Here is an 18,737-nt window from a genome sequence, read left to right as displayed (position 1 = left end):
TCTTATTGTTAACATGCTTGTTGAAACCCTTCTTGTTACCCTTCACATCCCTTGCTAGCTGCAGTTCCAATTGTGCCTTTGCTGTCCTGATTACTGCCTGTCATTTTCCAGCTGTATGTTTATACTGCTCCTTAGTCATTTGTCCAAGTTTCCATTTCTTTATATGCATCCTTTCTGAGCTTAAGCTGACCAAGGATTTCCCTGTTTAGCCAAGCTGGTTGCCTACCATATTTGCATTTCTTACTGTGCAGTGGGACTGTTTTGTTCCTGTGCCTTCAGCAAGACTTCTTTAAGATACTGCCAGTTCTTCTGAACTCCTCTCCTCTTCATCTTCATTTCCCAGGGGATCCTGCCCGTCAGTCTGCTCTTTTGAAATCAAGATCTTTATCCAACTTCTTTATATTTAGTCAAATCATAATCTTTTGGCCAGCTGACATCCAACACAAGCCATCTTTTTCAACAAGTTTTTTTTCCCCTGTAGTTTCAGATTAAGTTCCGTAATCTAGCATTGGACTGTCCCTCTTTCATTCTTCTGCTCTAGAGTAGATAGCATGTTCTTAATGATCAAATAAAGTGGGCACATTGGTTCTGTCATCCTCTGAGATGGTTTTGTGCGCTCTATAAAAGTCTCCTATAATCATGAAACTGCTAACATTATTATATTCTTTATTAGGCTTAACATTCCACATTGAGTGGCTCCACTGACTCTACTCCAGGCAACTCCCATTACAATGGAGTATCTAAGGTGAAGCACTTGTGTAATATTTTGCAAAAGAGAGGCTGTGGAGCATATGAAAGAATGACCTTTCTGGGCCCATGCAATCAAGGTGTCCATTTGCATTATGAAACCCTAAATCAGGTGCAAGGAACCTTTTTTGGTTGGGGTGTCACTAACCCACAGAAAAATCAGTTGGGGGAGGGGCATACATAAGTGCAGGGAAAAACCCACTTCACTGACCTGGCTATCAATTGAGGAGGAAAACAACCAGTGCAGATGTGGCCCCCAGTTGAGAAGTGGCAGGGGATGGAAAAGGGGTCAGACACTCGCCTCTCTGCACACTCCATCCATGTGGGGGAGTAGGGAGTATGGCTCCAGGCTTTCCCACAGGGCCAGATTAACTCTTCTCTGAGGAACTGGGATTAGTAGATTTTTGTGGTCCCCACTAGGCTACAGGGTGGAGCCAAAAATGAGGGGGTACAATGTGTGGCTGTGGTGCGCGCATGGGGTCTGCGAGGGAGTAGGATGTGGGGGGGATGATGCAGGAGGGGGCAGGGAGCTGGGGTGCCTAGCTGGTGCAGCTCCCATTGAACAGGGGGCCCAGATGGCTCCATGCCACCCTGAGCTTCCAGGCACTGCCCCCACTGCTCCCATTGGCCATGATTCCTAGTTAATGGGAGGGATGGGGTGGAGCCTGCAGGTAAACACAGTGACAGAGCTTCCCTTCACACGCTTCCAGATGGGAGAGGAGAACAGCAGCACACACAGCCACCTCTTCTCCCATTCCGGGCAGAGCCTGCTGGACAGAGGAGGACCGTGGTCTGTAGGTTCCCCATCCATGCCCTAAATAGCTTGGGTCCTGAGTATCTGCAGGCCCAGGGGCTCCGTGTCCTCTTTCCCCTATATCACTGTCCCGAGTCTTTTATTTTTTCTCTGACTGGGAGGTAAGTCATTCACTGTGTCAGCATTTCTAAACTGTATTGGAAGGCATTGTTAAGTGGATTTTATTAACTGCTCTTTTGACCTGTTCTTTGGTCTATAGACAGTTACTGAGGTGGTTGAAGCTACTGGCTCTGTCAGTCAGGTGGAGATCTGCATGCTTTACATCTTCCCCATCCATTTTTCTGATGACCACAAAAATAAACAGGATTCTTCTGCCCATTGATGCATTAGTTGTACCTTGAAATTTTAGAATTAATCAGATGTTCAAAAGCTGTTGTGTTACATACTGACAAATGTCATCAAGTTGACTGTAGGTCCTAACTTTGTTCTGCCAATAAAAATACTTCATCTTGCAAGGACTGCAGCTCAGATGTTACCGCTGTGTACCTGGTCACTGTATTAGTCTGCTGTCCATGTCAAAGCACAGAGAAACGTAAACTGGAAGAAAATTATTTTAAAGTCTGTAGTATTCTAAATCATTATTGTTAACTTAGAATAGATTTGTTCTTTACAAGTATTTTTGTTCTCACGCTATCTTGTTTTAAACTTAATAGAGGGGTGTTAATTTTCTCTAACTTCTGGTATGTTTCTCATGTATGAAGTTTAAAACCTGGGTTTTGTATAGTGTGGAAGTTGAGATCTGCAAGCACAGAGGTTTATAAATTAATAAGATGTGTCTAAACAAAAGCCACCTCTGGGAATTGTCCCTTAGGGTTGTTTTTTCTCAGTCTGACCATTTAAATATTAGCAATGAAAATGGAGGTTGCAGGGATGAATTCCTGTACTTTGAAAGGAGATAATACCATGGCTGAACTGTTGACCTTTTCATTAATTACTTTAGCAATAACGACTAAAGGATTGCACTGAAATGAGAGACAAAGGGGATTTTTTTGTTTTAGTGATCTGCTTGTTTTTCACTTTTAAAATAAACAAGACATGCCAATTAAGCTTAATGCACTAAGAAATTTGTTACCCTTCATAATTCTCACCTAGTCTTTGTTTCAGTTAAAATCCTTCAGAACAGAGCTGATCTTTTCTCTGACCTGGATCTAACAGCTTCTTGTCCTTAGGGTTCTCTGTTTTCTCTTAAGGGGGCCATTTCAGATACTAGCTGAAGACAATGTTGGTGCTTCCCATTCCTTAAATAGAATTTCCCCAGGGTTGGAATCCTATTATTTAAATCTCCCCGTACCCATTGAAAAATACCAGATTAAAGAGGGAATCCCATACCAAGTGGCATGATCACTTGTCTTTGTTGGACCAACCACAGTTTGGGCTCACAAGAAAAACAAAGCCATTTAGAGATCATTGTCTGGGTCACTGGACCATTAAGTTCCTTAAGTTCCATTAATGGCTTGCAATAGAAGACCTATATTCAACTTAATATTTCTAACTTCACACGCAAGAATGATACATGCACACAAATAGAATATACATAATCAGGGGATCACAGGCTCTTGAACAATAGGTTAGTTGCCCTGTTTTGCATAAAGTATATTTGATATACATATTTCTGTAAAAATAGGGAGGGAAAACGTCAGAAGTGTACAAACAGACCCATATGAAAAATGAACCCGTAGGCTGAGTAGAGATGGCCAGCATATAGTGATGCAGCAAACCTTGATAGCGCAGGTGTGAACATAGACACATTCAGACTGTAGCAGGTTAAATAGTCAGTCCCACAAAATAGTAGGTACAGAAAGTCATATCCACATAAGGATAAACACCCCAGAATTGAATGTCTTAGTTTAACAGAAAAAAAAAAACTGGGTTCTTTTGATGGAGTAATTGGCTATGTCTACACGTGCCCTAAACTTCGAAATGGCCACGCAAATGGCCATTTCGAAGTTTACTAATGAAGCGCTGAAATGCATATTCAGCGCTTCATTAGCATGCGGGCGCCGCGGCACTTCGAAATTGACGTGCGTCGCCGCCATGCGTCTCGTCCAGACGGGGCTCCTTTTCGAAAGGACACCACCTACTTCAAAGTCCCCTTATTCCCCTTATTGGCTGTGGACACTCTTGGCCAAAACTTTGAAATGGCCATGCTAATGGCCATGCTAAGTGGCTCCCTAATTCCACTCTGAGGCCATGCTAATGGCAAAGTGGCAAAAGAATACTAATGAGGCTCTGAATATTTAGCACCTCATTAGCATGCTGCTGGCCACAGCACTTTGAAAGTGCCGCTTTCAAACACACGTGGCTCAGTTACACTGGGGTCCTTTTCGAAAGGACCTCGCACATTTTGAAATCCCTTTATTCTTGTCAGCTGATAGGAATGAGGGGATTTCGATGTTTGGAGGGTCCTTTCGAAGAGGACCCCCACGTAGCTCAGCTGCGCACATTTGAAAATGGCATTTTTGAAGTGCTGTGGCTAGCAGCATGCTAATGAGGCACTGAATATTCATTTCAGAGACTCATTAGTATTCCTCAATTTGGCCATTAGCATGGCCATTTTGAAGTTTTTTGTAAGTGCAGACATGGCCTCAGAGTGGAATTAGGTAGCCACTTCTCTCCTTCTGATCTCTTTTGATAGGGGCATTAGGCCAATGCTAATTCCTGCCTTAACTAAAGCCCCCTACTGCGGCCTTGTCTACCCTACAAAGTTAGTTCAATGTAACTAGTTTTCATTGACCTAGTTGTAGGTGTCTACACATAAATTTGTCTTCACCAAAAAAAAAAAAAACAAACACCGTTAGGGCCAGGAAGTAACACTACCTCCTCAAATGGTTAACATACTGAGTTTGACAGTCTGAATGTAGATCTGCAAGCCCTGTATTGATCCTGACAGTCCTTCAGTAGCTGTCCCATGGGGCTTGAGACTGACCCTGTGGGTCACAGTTGTGATCTCTGCTGCTTATGGGTCACAGAGACCCGAAGTGCCACACTACCCCCCTCAAACACTGAATTTTTATAATTGCCCAGCTGGATTAGGCAGGAACTACTCGATCTCCTGGGCCTGCGAAGAGAAGAGTCTGTGTAAGCACAGCTACGGAGCAGTCATAAACGTGTGGACATCAACAGACAGGTTGCCCAAGGGGTACAGGAAAAGGGAAGAACAGCAGCAGAGTTTTGTATTCATGTGAAATAAATTATATGTGCACTGAGGCATGTGCAGAAGTGCACCACCAGGAGAAACACAAGCTGTTGGCTGTAGGTGCTAATCAGCTGGGCAGCATTTAAATAAATCTCTTACTGGGTGTCTGCCAAAGAGCTCTGCTTACAGAGACAATGAACAGCAGTGCCACAGGAAGACAAAGGATGTATGACAGGCGTACCAAAAGACCAGAGGCCCAACATCAATCCAGGGCTGAGCTGCAGACCTGACACTTTTACAAAAAGCTGCATATCCTACTTGATGGAGGATCCACCCCCATACAGCCATGTGCTCCTCAGAGGAGACTGAGATCCAGACATCTGTCATGAACAGGGAGGAGGAGGAGGAAAAAGATGTGGGGGAAATGCACTAAGGAGGAGTCCATCTATGCCATGAGCCAGCACTTGTTTGAGAGTCGCCCTCAGTCCAGTCACTACCACCTGTCAAGCATGGCTTAGCCCAACGGAGGGGGGAAAAAAAACCCTTGGGTAAGCGTGTAAATGAATGTCCCATTACAATGATGTACAGCTGCCATCATTAAGTGCAACTTAGTGACTCTTCATTAATTTAATCACACTAGGCCCGTGTCTACACTAAACCAGATCTTCAAAATGGCCATTTTGAAGATAACTAATGAGGCACTGAAATGCATATTCAGCACCTCATTAGCATGCCACCAGCCGCGGCTCTTCAAAATTGCTGCTTGTTGCTGCCGCACAGCTCGTCCAGACGGGGGTTCTTTTCTGCTAAAAGGAATAAGGGGATTTCGAAGTTCCCAGGGTCCTTTCGAAAAGGACCCCTGTCTGGACGAGCCGCGTGGCAGCAAAATGCGGCAATTTCGAAGAGCGGCGGCATGCTAGTGAGGTGCTGAATATGCATTTCAGCGCCTCATTAGTAATCTTTGAAATGGCCATTTGCATGGCCATTTCGAATATTTGGGCTAGTGGAGACGTAGTCTAGAAGCGGAAGCATTACAATAAAGAGAGAGAGAGTTAGGTTCGGGGGACAGGCAGAGCAGCTTGCTTATGTACACAGAGAAGTTCACTCAATCCTCCTGAGAGATCTTGATACGACTTCCTTGGAGGTGCCCTGCAATACTCTCCCAAAGATCTCCAGGATGGCAGCCTTCGTTCGTTCTCTGGGGTGGGGTACTTTCCTACACCACTCTGCAATTCCTGCAATGGAGTCTGCTAGAACTAACAGCCTAGTAGCCTACAGCACCACAGCTTTGGGGTGCTATCAGCAACTGCATTGTTACCACCAAAAGTGGGCCATTAGTTAAAATCACTACTGCCTGTAGGAAAAGGTGAGTGCGTTCAGTGCTATTGTTATGTACTCGTAGTTTCATCCAATCAAGCAATTCATCCTTCTTTTTCTTCACAGCTGGAGCACCACGCTCGCAGGAGTTAGTGCTGTGAGTGGAGCTGTGCACAAATGCATCAAAAACATGTCTTGTTTAAAAGTTTGGACAGCAGTACAACCTCCCCTCATCAGAAGAGGCGGCTGGAGGCAGAGCAAGGGGGAGAGGCATGGGTGGAGTGGGGGGGAGTTGAGGCAGGAGCATGAAGGTTCCTCCTCCCACCCCAAACACCCACCCCCAGTCGCCACTGCTTGGGGTGACCGGTTCAGCGAGATACTACAAGCTAGTTTTGTGCCAGGCCATGAGCAGATGATCTGGAGGCTGAGTATTTCAGGCTACATTAAAGAGGGGAAAAAAGCATACTGGGAAAGCCCTAGGAGTCCCAGCAGGCAAAGGAGAGGAAGATGCATCAGGACATGAAGGGATTTTCCCGCAGCAAAGACTCTGCAGACTCATATGCATCTACAGATTCAACAACTGTAGGTTTGCCTCCCTTTGCAGATCGTGGAGAACTTTAACATCTCCCTCTGTCTGTCTTGTCTCCCCCTACTACTTAACCCTTGTACTCTAAGTTGAGCATAGGTCATACATAACTCTCCTCCACTTTGCTCTGTCTTCAGACAAAACTTCAGGCTGACTGCAGGAGTACCCCAGTTGTTCAGTCTCAGATCTTCTCCACATTGTCAGAGATCTTCCTCTTTTGTGTTTTCCACGCAGGTTCCATGTGAACAGTTGACTGACTATGCTGGATGATGGTTTTCTGAGAGTGTGGCATAGGCATACCCACTTTCTTCTCTTGATTTGAACGTCAATTGGTTCTTGTCCTGCTCCGTTCCAAAATTCCTCATTTGTGATGACAGTCTTGCCATTTGATGTGAAGGCTGTACCTCAGGCATCTATTTATGAAAGTCTGTAACTTGTGGTGTGAAGACTTTTTAGTACACCAGCTCTTGCATCCATACAAGAGTACACTCTTTACATTTGTGTTGAAGAGCCACAATGTTGTCTTCACAGGTATTATTTGTGAATATGGATGGGATGGAGAGTCCTGAATGCAGCTGTTGCTTTCCCTATCCTGGCATTGATAATCCTTGTCTTTTCCTCCATCTCTGCCCATAATACTCCCCAAGTAAGTGAACTGCTTCTCATCTTCCAGGTCATCCCCTCCCAGAGTCGTGGTGGTGGTGGTGTTGGTGTTGGACTGGTTGATCCTCATTGTCTTGGTCTTTCCCTTGGTAACGCTCAGTCCAGTCACTGAGGCAGTTTTGTGTAGTAGTGTGACCTTTTCTTCCATGCTTTCATGTCTGTGCGAAAGGAGGGCAACATAATCAGCAAAATCTGTCCTAGCTGTTTGAATAGTGTCCACTGAATGCGCCATTGATGGCAATCTGTTGTCCTGTTCATAATCCAATCCATTATGCTTAAGAACAGGAAAGGTGACAATAGGCACCCTTTTTGCAGTCCTGAGAGTACGCTGAAGGATTCTGTCAAGACGCCAGTGTGAACAGCATCCCCTCAATCTGACAGTAGCACCTTCGATTGTCATGGTGCACCTGCTGAACCAGTAGTTGAATCTTTCTTGTGGTAATCCTGTTGATGTGGCTAGAGCACAGCTTCATGAGCTAGGAGATCGCAGGATAGGCTGAGCACCCCCAGCTTCATGACTGGCATTTCAGTATCACTAGTGGTAACCTGCCAGTCCAGAAAGAATGTCCCTGCTTGCAGTTTTCTAAGTAGTTCTGTGTGCTTAAAAATGTGACATGAACTTTCTCTGACTAGCCAACACTGGTAACCTGTGTGTGTGTGTGTGTGTGTGTACACACAGTATGACACCCCATATAGTAAACTCTTTATATCCAGCAGCCCCAGGACTGGGAGTTTGCTAGATATCACTCTATGGCCCCGTTTTGTCTTGAGAAATGGTGGTTAGCAGTGGCGGTGAGGACCTATGGGCAGTGTTTGGGTCTGTAGCTTCTCTCATGGCTTATCAGTCCAATATTGGATTTGCATGGTGGATTGCAATAGCTGCACGTCAATCTGTTTCCGAATTCTTGAGTCTGAGAGTTTTTCCTTCTAAGGCTAAGTTATTTTGCATGACTTGTGCCTATACTATCGAAGGATGATAGTATACCTAGCAATCGTCGCCAGGTATTTTGATCTGATGTTGTAGATTCCCAGGAGTTAAGATCAATGTTGAATTTTTTTTCATGGTGTTTTTGCATATATCCTTGAATCTTAGCTTTGGTCTTCCTCTTGTTCTTGCCCCACATGACAGTTCACTGCAGAGGATTGCTTTGGGAACATGTTCGTCACTCATTCTTCTCACATGACCAAGTCATTGTAGTCCTCTGCTCCTGAGGATCGCTACGAGACTGGGTATGCCAGATCTTGACAGGACATGCGCATTTGAAACTTTATCTTGCCAGTTGATATTCATAATTCTGTGGAGGCAGCGAAGATGGAAGCCATTCAGGTGTTTTTCTCCTGGTTTGAGTAGGTGGTCCATGTCTCAGATCCATGTAGCAAGATATTCAATATACATGCCTGGTAGATTAGTGTCTTTGTTTTCACTGTCAGCTTAGGATTGTTCCATGCTCCTTTCATAAGTCTGCCAAAAATAGTAGCTGCCTTCCTGATTCTGATGTTCAGTTCTTCATCCATGGATAGGTTTGTGTTGACAGTAGATCCAAGGTAACAGAATTTTTGAACCACATCTAATGGGCTGTTATCCAAAATGACATTGGGTTGCTGAGGCATATGTTGAGTGAATACAACAGTTTTCACATTTATGTCAAGGAAAGACAACTTGCATGCTCTGGACAGAGAATCCGTCAGTGACTGTAGCGTCTTCAGTATGAGCTATGAAAGCTGCATCATCTGCAAAGAGGAGTTCCCTAATGAGGACTTTCTTGACATTAGTTTTGGCCAGGTTGTAGAGAGAGGCATCTAATCTTGTGTGGAGAAATACATCACTGCATGAGTTTTGAAATGCGCAATTTAGTAGAACTGAGAAGAATATGCCGAAGAGGGTAAGGTCAAGAACACACCCTTATTTGACTCTGTTTATTGCAAATGGTTCTGATGTAGATCCATCATATTGCAGTGATGCTTTCATGTTTTCGTGAAAGGATGTTTTGAGATTGACTGCCCATCAACCCTACTCAATCTTGGTTAATACTCTGTATAGTCCTAATCTACTAACGTGGTCAAATGCCTTAAGACCACACGTTATGTATGAATAAAGGTTTTCCTTGTTCTCTGCATTTTTTCCCTGTGGTTGTCAGAGAGAGAATCATGTCCATTGTTGACCTGCCAGGCCTGAAGCCACATTGTGTTTCTGGATAAACTTGATGTGTGAGTTTTTGCAGGCATTTGAGAATGACATGGGCAAATGCTTTTCCTGTGATGTTGAGTAAAGAGATGCCTCCGTAGTTGTTGCAGTCACCTTTGTCACCTTTATTTTTATAGATTGATGATGTTTGCATCTTTCATGTCATGTGGGACATCTCCCGCTCTCCAACATTTTAAGAGTAAGACATAGAGGAAGGGAATGAGCACAGCCTTGTTTGCCTTAAGGACTTCAGCTGGAATTCTGTCATTTTTCCTAGCTCTCTTCCATTGGAGAGAGCATCAAGAACTTGAGAAACGTCCTCCACCATAGGGTCTGCATCCAGCTCTGGCATTTCTGGAAGAGTTGGGATGAGGTTGTCACGTTCAAGTTGTGTTGTACGCTCCTGGGAATAAAGATTTAAGTAGTGTTCCACACATCTGGACATCTGCAGCTTTTTGTCTGTGATCACCTGTCCATTTAAAGGCTTCAGTGGGGTGACTTCAGCACTGTTTGGTCCGAGTGCTTTCTTCGATCCACCATTCATGGTTTTCAGATCACCCAAATCAGATACCTTTTGAATATTAGAACATAGATTGGCCCAATACTTATTTGCACGCCACCTGGATTCTCTCTGAAGAGCAGATCTTGCATGTCAAAGTTAATCTCTTGTGCTTTGAGATGTGTTCTTTATGTTGTTCAGATGCGCCTTGTGTTTTTTTCTTCTTCAAGAAGAGGCCTGAGAATGTCAGCATTTTCATCCATCCAGTCCTTGTTAGAGAATTTACGTGTTCTAAAGGCAGATTTGGCACATTCGTATATTATGTCTCTAAACATGGACCATGTCTCATCAATGGTTTGTTGGTCAGGTTCGTGTTCCACTTTGTGAGTGAAAACACCTGTGAAGACAGAGCATTTCAGCCCATCTCTGATATTGAGGGTGCTGATCTTTGGCTTTCTGCATTCCTTTGTCATATAGTTTCTTTGGGACGATTTTCACTCTGCTGATGATCAAGGAGTGATCAGTGTCACAATCTGCTCTGTGGTACGTGCATATAAATTTGACAGCATTGAGAGGTTTCCTGTGTACCAGTACAAGGTCAAGTTAATACTAGTGACTGGATCTGGGGTGGTGCCGTGAAACCTTATGACACTCTTTGAAGTTAAAGAAAATATTAGTAATGCAGAATTGATTCTGAAAGCTGAGTTTGAGAAGCCTTTGTTCATTGTCCCAATACCATGATGACGGAGGCAGACGGGCCAGGACTGATGGTCATGTCCAACTCTTGCATTGAAGTCGCCAAAGGCATGCAGTTGTTTGCCAGTTGGAAAGGAGTCGATACCTTTATTAATCTTCAGAAAGTTATCCCTAGCAATGTATAATGCTTATGAAAAACAAGATTAGACATTAAGAAACAAAAAATATATGCAGAGGACTTTTACCACCAACAGTAGTACTGTACACTGTAAACTTATACTCTATTTGCTGTATTTATTTGTATTTACTTTCACTATACTGTACTTATGGAAAACCTAATTAAAATTTGCTTATAGTTTAAAATGCCAGTTATTTGAGAGGCCCACGTGATAGAATGCCAAATATGAAAGCATTTACTGTATATTGCATTTTCACAGTCCTACGTAGCAACACACAGGTAACAGCTCTGGCATGAGAACGGTCCCCACAGTGAATTTTTCAATTCCAAAATTATTTCCCAGTGACTGGTAGGCAAACTGCTATTGTAAGTTTTCCCAGTGCGATCTGTACATACGTCTATGCTATCAATGCAGCTCTCATTCTGTTGTCTCAGTACAGATCCAGGAACATGGCCTTCTACAGTAAGCCCTACATTTAATGGACTAATGGAAGGAAAAGAGTGTCTGTTAATGCCAAAACTCCATTTATATCTGAATCTGCAGGCCTGGAGGCACCTTGCAAGGCGCAGTAGGGAGCTCCTCCGGCCCCAGCCGCCCCAGCCACTGATGTGGCACCAGAAGCTCCTGTGGCCCTAGCCGTGGGGGCAGCCCCAGCTCTGGTGAGTCACTGGTATTTATGTGAGCTGGGAGGCTGGTGGACAGTACCCGTTATTTCCAAAGTCTTTTTAAATCTAGGGTTTACTGTACACTCGTCCCTTGTTAAATGAGTACTTTATTTATGAGTACTCGCTTAAATGAGGGACACACATACCTACCTTAGTGCACTCAACCAGTGAGCCCCCTGCCCCCCCGCTAATATGAGCCTAACCCTGCCCGCAGCTCCAAACCCCCGTAGTACGACCCCAGGCCCACAACCCCAACCTTTTGCAGCCTGAGCCCCCTGCTGGCCCCACGGCCCCAAACCACGGCAGTCTTAATCCCCCGCTGCCGGTCCCGCACACCCAAAACCACCACAGCTTTAACCCCCCCGCCGGTCCTGCAAATCTAAACCACCACAGCCTGAACCCCCCCACCTGTCCACCCAGCCTCCCTGCTCCTCACGGACCCAACCTGCCACTAGATTTTAACCCTCCCTCCCGCTCATGGCCCCAAACTGCCCCCCAGCCTTTAACCCTTCCCAGCTCCCCTCAACCCGAGGGTCACTCACCTTTCAAAAGCTGCGCCACCTGCTGTCACTCCTTTGCCGAGTTAGGAGCACTAGGAAGCAATCAGAGACTTTAACGTGTATTTTAATGGTAATTTAGCGTCCTCCTTACGAGTTTTCGCCTACGAGCAGGAAGTTGGGAACCAATTATCCCTCGCTGTACAAGGACGAGTGTACAGCTGAAAGTTTTGAATCCACTACTCATCATTCCAAACTGGCATTATGATGTGCTCCTGTCACTCCTCTTGTTTCTCAGAGCCAGAATTGGCACCACCTGCGGCTTCTCTCTGTGAATGCCACAAACAGTCTCAGGCTGGTTCTTGCTATATCTCACAGCAATCTGTCCTCCAAGAAATCGCCACTTTTCCTGCTCATTCAGTTCGTGTAGCTCTGCAAGTACTAGGACGTCATGTGTTCTGCACCTACAATGCTAATGACAATAGTGGAGAACTGTGCAGCTTTCATGGGTCTGTTGGGGATGGAGGGCCACGTGGGTTCCCTGGATTTTTTTTTCCCTTTAAGATTCTGAAATTATGGGATATTGATGAAAATATGGGACGGAGAACATTGCTTCCTTGAGAACTACCTCTACCAGTCCCAAATTACATCGGTCAAAGGAATCTCTGGCAGATTTTGTTGGGCTCTTAAGACAGGGAAACGTCTTGGCTTCATTGCACAGTGTTCAGATGATCCAAAATGTGTTACTATCTGTTTCAGAGTAAGTGAGTGGCTTTATTCAGTGCCGTCTCATCCACAAGATGATTTGGGGTGGCTGCTCTGTGTGTTGGGGGGCCCTGTAGCAAAAGGTGGCCTGGAGAATTACCTGGAGGGGAGGGGCTGGGATGGGGCAGCAACAAGAGTCATCCCTCATCATGGCACCAGGAGCATGGGAATTGGAGCAATGCATGTCTGTGCCACCCCCCACCCCAATCTCCCAGATGGGTCACTCTGCTTCACTGAGGGTTCCATAGCTCAGGGGAGAGGGCTTCATGGAAAGAGTACGAGTGGGCAGAGTAGGTTCAGGAATGGGCAGGGCTGGGTTTAGGGGAAGGTTAGAGAGGAGACAGATTGGAGCAGGGCCAGACAGGGGTGGAGTGGGGTTTGTGGGCATGGGTTTGCACCCCTAGGGCAGCCCTTCTTTTATTGGGCCAATTTCTGTTGATAAAGACAAACTTGTCTGCCATATGGGTGTGGTGCAGGAGGAGCAGATCACTTGTGTGGGTAATATAAAAGAATAACAAAAGAAGTACTTGTCAAGTGTAGGACCAGTGTTAACAAGTCATCAAGTCAGCATGGATGTGTATCATTGTTTCTTTTCCAACTTAATAAGTCACTTATTAAAAAGTAGGTTTGTACATTGAGACAAATCCTAGTCCCACTGAACTCAGCAGCAACGCACATTATCTTTGCTGGGAATGTGATTTTTGGGTCTTTGGATGATGAACAATAGCAGTTACTGATATCAGCCTGGCAACTAAATTTCCCCCATTGTAGAAAATAAATTATAGGCAGGTAATTCCAAGTCAGACTGATTCCAGAGAAATTCAACTCCTATGCATTTTGAAGTTGCATATTACATTACAAGCATTATATCATAATAACACCCAACTGTGCAAGATGCTGTTTCCACATGTAATATGATCAGTAGCAAGGACTTACATTTAACCAGAGCTTTCCAGAACTGTGATCCAGTAAATATTTTTAAATCTGCCAGGCCGAAGCCCTGAGTGCGGAGAGTTGGAATATTGGAGATTCTATGAAATACACGAGAACTTAAGTCATGTCAGTAGCCTTATATAAATTTACATTTTATGGGGTTGGTGAGACCGTCATCTTCCTTTAGCGATTGCTCTTTGTTTAGTTCTAAAGGCTTTTTAAGGGGAACGCTACCCTTTAAGTCATACAGAAACAACCCTAGCACAACTTGTAGTTTTTGTAATCCAGTCTTTTTCTGAAAATTGTGTAAGTACTTGCGGTTTTATTAATTGCATTTTGTAGAAAGAACTGTAATTGTGATGCGTGGACCATCGTCTAGGTTTCTACACCTCTGGGAATATTTGCCATTTGTGTATATGGGAAGATAGCAAGAAGACTGTCCAAGAGGAAAAAAAATAGTCCTATTGATTTGATGTTCTATGTCTAAAGCAAGTAATTACTACAGTGATTATACTGTGGCTTAGTTGTGGTTCTTGCACGCTTTGTTACAACCATATTAGTTTCTTATACAACCATATTAGTTTCTTAAAATTGTATTTATAATCTAACTCCCATATCCCACATTCAAGCTTTAACATGAAACTGAAAGATGTTGTACTTTCCATGTTCTTGCATTATCTGTGTCTTCTCCAGACAAGTTGTAGGGCTAGCATCAATTTAAAAACTTGCTCTGTTTTTCTTCATTTGAATTGAGAAGCACTCAGAAAACTGCCTTTTTATTTCTTGAGTGTGATTTATATTCATTACTTGAATATGATCACAAGTAAATTTAGCAAATGGAAATCCTACCAGTGATTATCTCAACTTTAGGGAGAAAAATGTTTTCCAAGGCATTCAAGCAGTCAGACAAATGATTTTGCTTTCAGGTCTTTCCATGAAGAAAGCTATCTTCCTCATTCTAAATTAGCTAATGCCTTTCATTTGCATAATTTTCATGGAATTTAGAAAGCTTTTAAGATTGCAAAGTGTAGACACATAGCTATTTTTAGCTATCTGTTGAAATTCTGATCTCAAGATTTTCTTTGTTGAAAAATGTAATGAGTTTTCAAATGAATTAATAGACTGCAGTAGTGATATTCAGGAGGGAAACAAGGCTGCATATATTCTAGTAGAGAGAGCATGAGTCATTGGAGTAACAAAATGTCGATTTTTTTTCCCTAGGTTCTAGTTTAACAATACCCATTTTAACTTGTTACTCTTGAAAGCATCTCTTTGGCATAAGAAAACATTTGATTCACTACTGTTTTTTCCTTTTCAGAGATCAGAATATTCTGGATCCAGCTATGGAATATGTGAAGGTACAGAATCACTTAAGAACTGTAAAGTCCTTTGCCAAGTATCTTACAGCATATGTAATCAGCCATAATCAATTATTAATCTGTTTTCAGTTTCTGGTCCAATGCAATCGAATGGTACTGCAGTCAAATTTTTCAGACGGGGGGAGGGAAGAGAAACCCTTCTTATACTGAGTGAAGCAAACACTTTTTGAAAATAGAGTATGCTGAGTACTTGGTAATCAGCTTGACCACCAAGGACTGGTTCCTTTGTAGGAAAATATTCAGAGGCCTCTTTAAATTATGAATATTCTCTGTTTTCGTAACTCCTTTTTTCTTTAAATTGTATTTAATTGGTTAAACGATTCCACGTATTTCAGTGGGAGATGGGACCTTTGGAGCAGTAAAGGAAGAAATGTCATATCTCAAAAAGTTTATTCTCCACCAATGGTGAGAGGTAGACTGGTTGGAAATAAATGGGCTATATCTTAATGTTCCAGACATGAGATTTATCCCACCAAAAATTAAATAATAACTTATGGGCTAATTCTTCAACTTTGTTCACCCATACTCCTTACATTCCTGTTTAGATATCTAAAATATGGAGCGCCTTTCCCCACTGTAATTCCTCTTGTTCCTATGACCCTATTGTAATTTTCCTTCACAACATTTAGCCCTCTATTAAAGTCACCTTAAAAAAATCCTGCTTGTGGGCTTTTGTCATGTGGTCCCTTTGAATTTAGTTTGAAGCATTTCTGTGCTGGGGAGTTGGTGTGCAAAGATGTTCCTCTTTCCCAGAAGTTTTCCTATCTGGAACAGCATTCCACAGTGAAGGAAGCTGAAGCTGTCCTGTTGATACATCTTGGCAGCCATGTATTCATCTCCAGGGTGTATGTGGTATGTCCCTGTTGAGAACCTTATGCTTACCTGGGCTGATGGGCAAAAACGCCCACCTGTTCCCATCCTTGCTCCCAGAATCCTATAGTTGCTGCAGATACCTGGGGAGTCATCATTGAGCAGTTGTTTTTTCCAGAGGGTCACAAATGGATCAGTTCTTGGACCTGCACTATTCATTATTCTCATTAATAGCATGGAAGACAAAATCCTCACTGATAAATTTTCAGATGACACCAAAAATTGGGGGAGAGTTCACTGATGGAATGATTTGGATCACTTGGTAAGACGTGCAAGTAATTTGCATTTTAATACATACATATTAAAGTTAGGTATCTAGGAACAAAGAATGTAGGGCATTCTTTCACATTAGGAACACTATCCTCAGCAGCTAGGCCTCTGAAAGAGACTTGGGGATATGGTAGAACATGAGTTTCCAGTGTGATACTGTGAACAAAAAGGCTAGTGCTATCCTGGGATGCATAAACAGGGGACTCTAAAGTAGGAGGAAAGCCGTTATTTCAGCTTTGTGTTTGGTGCCAGCATAGTTGTTGCTGGAATACTGTGTCCCAGCCTCATATCTACCATTCAAGGAGGATGCTGATAAACTTTAAAGTGTTCAGAAAAGAGCCTGGAGAATGATTAAAGAAGTGGCAAACAGGCCTGATAGTGGTAGATCCTGGGGAGCTGTTTCTATTTAGGTTACCTAAGAGAAGGTTCAGGGCTGACTGGATTACAGTCTATAAGGACCTATATTGGGAACAAATATTTGACAATGGGCTCTTCAGTCTAGCAGCGAAAATTTATAGCATGATCCAACGGCTAGACTTTGAAATTAGACAAATTTAGATTGGGGGAAAAAAGGCTTAATTTTGGACAATGGTAGTTAATCACTGGAACAATTTACCAAAGGGTGTGATGGATTGTCCATCACTGGAAATTTTAAATCAAGATGGTATAGTTCAAATGGGGATTATTTCTATGGCTTGTATCGCATGTGGATGAAACTACACGATCACAGTGGTTCCTTTCAGCCTTAGAATCAATGACCCTAGTAGGGAGGAAGACAAGGCTCTATGCTGGTCATTCACCAAAGTGCTTGGTAATAGGAAGTCATGCTGTGAAAAGGTAATAGACTAAGCACGATTTCTAGTACTTGTAACCATTCCAGCAGGAACAGGCCCCATACTTTTGTCAATAGTTGAGGTGTTTGTTAATAATTAAGATTTTAGAGCCAGCGCATTGTAGCATTGTGGGGGGACATGTTTGTAAAACAGGAGGAGGGTATTGTACCCCATTTATTCAACTTCCTTTCTCCCTCATTTTAATGAATTGTCAAGTATTATCTTAGGCCTAGAATTTGACTTGTCTTAGAATAAAAATTCCCTAAAGGAAAAATCCTGTGGATTCTAAATAGCTATTTAAAACATACATATTGGAATAAGAAATTATAGCTATTTGTATGGGACCTACCCAAAGCAATGCCTTGTGCTTTATTTAATTTCAGATAATAAAAGTTATTTTCAGATTAGCTTTGACCTCCCTCTTGATCTTGCTGCACAAAGGAAGAAACATCTCAGTAGCAGCTAATCATTAATTTTCTTTCAATGTCATTTTTAAACATTTAAAAATATTTTTGTTTTGTTTTTTTTGCATGTTTTTTGTGTCTTCTCAGTTGATTTCATTGTGCTTCTTGACAGCTTGCTTTATGTCACCAGGTGTTAATATGTTAATGTTTGTAAAAGTCCTTGGATAAAAGATGCTATCGGTAGCGGGTGGTATTTGTAAACTGCAAAACAATAACCCCTGTAAAGTCTCCAAGTTCGGTACAGAGGGTTCCTCCAGCATCCAGCTGTGGTCCTACATCCCTACTGCAGTTTGCACTTTGCAAGTGTATTTGACAAGAAGCACAAAGTCTTAATTTGCTCACCTTGAGCTCATGGAATTGAAACACACTCGAGATTTTCCATTAGTTACCTCACCTCCTCTTATCTGACAATCTGTGATGCAAGCCTGTTATAGAAGGAAGTGGCACTGATAAGACAGAAGCAACAAAATTAACCCTTAGAAGTAAATAAAATGAGGAAGGTGAAAAAAATCAATAAAAAGAGCACCATGCGCATTTCATTGTGTTGATATTTAATATCAGCTTAGATAGGATCCTGGAAGTTCTAGCTGCAAGCAAGAGAATTTTCGTCAGACCAGACTGTCTGATGCATGCAAGAAAACACCACTGTAGCCCTGTGACAAGGTGCTATGTAAGCTGTTTCATTTGGGCCCTGTGGCTGGCACCTAAGGTATGTCAACACTAACAGGAAGATCAAGTGCCTGGTAGAGATGCACGAATCGAACTATCTGGGATCAGCAGTCAACCCCTGTATCATGACATCATGAGTAGTAAGGGAGGTCTGTGGGAGAGTTTCTCCCCTCAACCTCCCTCTGTGTAGACGGCCAGGTTAGTCGATTGCAGATACATCGATTCTAGCTATGCAGTTGCTGTAGCTAGAATTGCACATCTTCAATCAACTTAACTCCTTAATGTAAACTAAGCCTAAGTCACTTAGGCTACCTTTAGACTGCAGTTATATCTTGAAATAATTTACACAATTTGACACAATTCAAATTATATAAATTATTTCAAGATACCTTATTTTAAACTTGAAGCCATCCAGACAGCACCAAAGTTCAAAATAAGGGCCTATTTTGAAGGTTCCATTACCCTCTCACAACGAGAGGTAGTGGAACTGGAATACCGTGTTTAGAATATTGCTCCTGTTTCGAGTGTGGGGAAAAGCCATGGAGTTGCTATTTCCGGATGCCTGTGAAT

General features: G+C 43.0%; 1 protein-coding gene across 5 annotated transcripts in view; it reads left to right on the top strand.

Annotated features, from left to right (window-relative positions):
• BCAR3 (BCAR3 adaptor protein, NSP family member) overlaps positions 1-18,737 on the top strand; it is an 88,736-nt gene that overhangs the window by 16,933 nt on the left and 53,066 nt on the right. For all 5 annotated transcript variants that reach the window (XM_075002964.1, XM_075002968.1, XM_075002966.1 and 2 more), the window contains one exon: positions 15,001-15,040. In XM_075002964.1, the coding sequence (XP_074859065.1) occupies positions 15,001-15,040 (40 nt within the window). The remainder of the gene's footprint in view (positions 1-15,000; positions 15,041-18,737) is intronic.

The sequence above is a fragment of the Carettochelys insculpta genome, chromosome 9, assembly GCF_033958435.1.
Source record: "Carettochelys insculpta isolate YL-2023 chromosome 9, ASM3395843v1, whole genome shotgun sequence".
NCBI classification, from domain to species: domain Eukaryota; kingdom Metazoa; phylum Chordata; order Testudines; family Carettochelyidae; genus Carettochelys; species Carettochelys insculpta.
The sequence above is the reverse complement of the archived record's forward strand: the minus strand, read 5'-3'. Positions and strand labels throughout refer to the sequence as shown.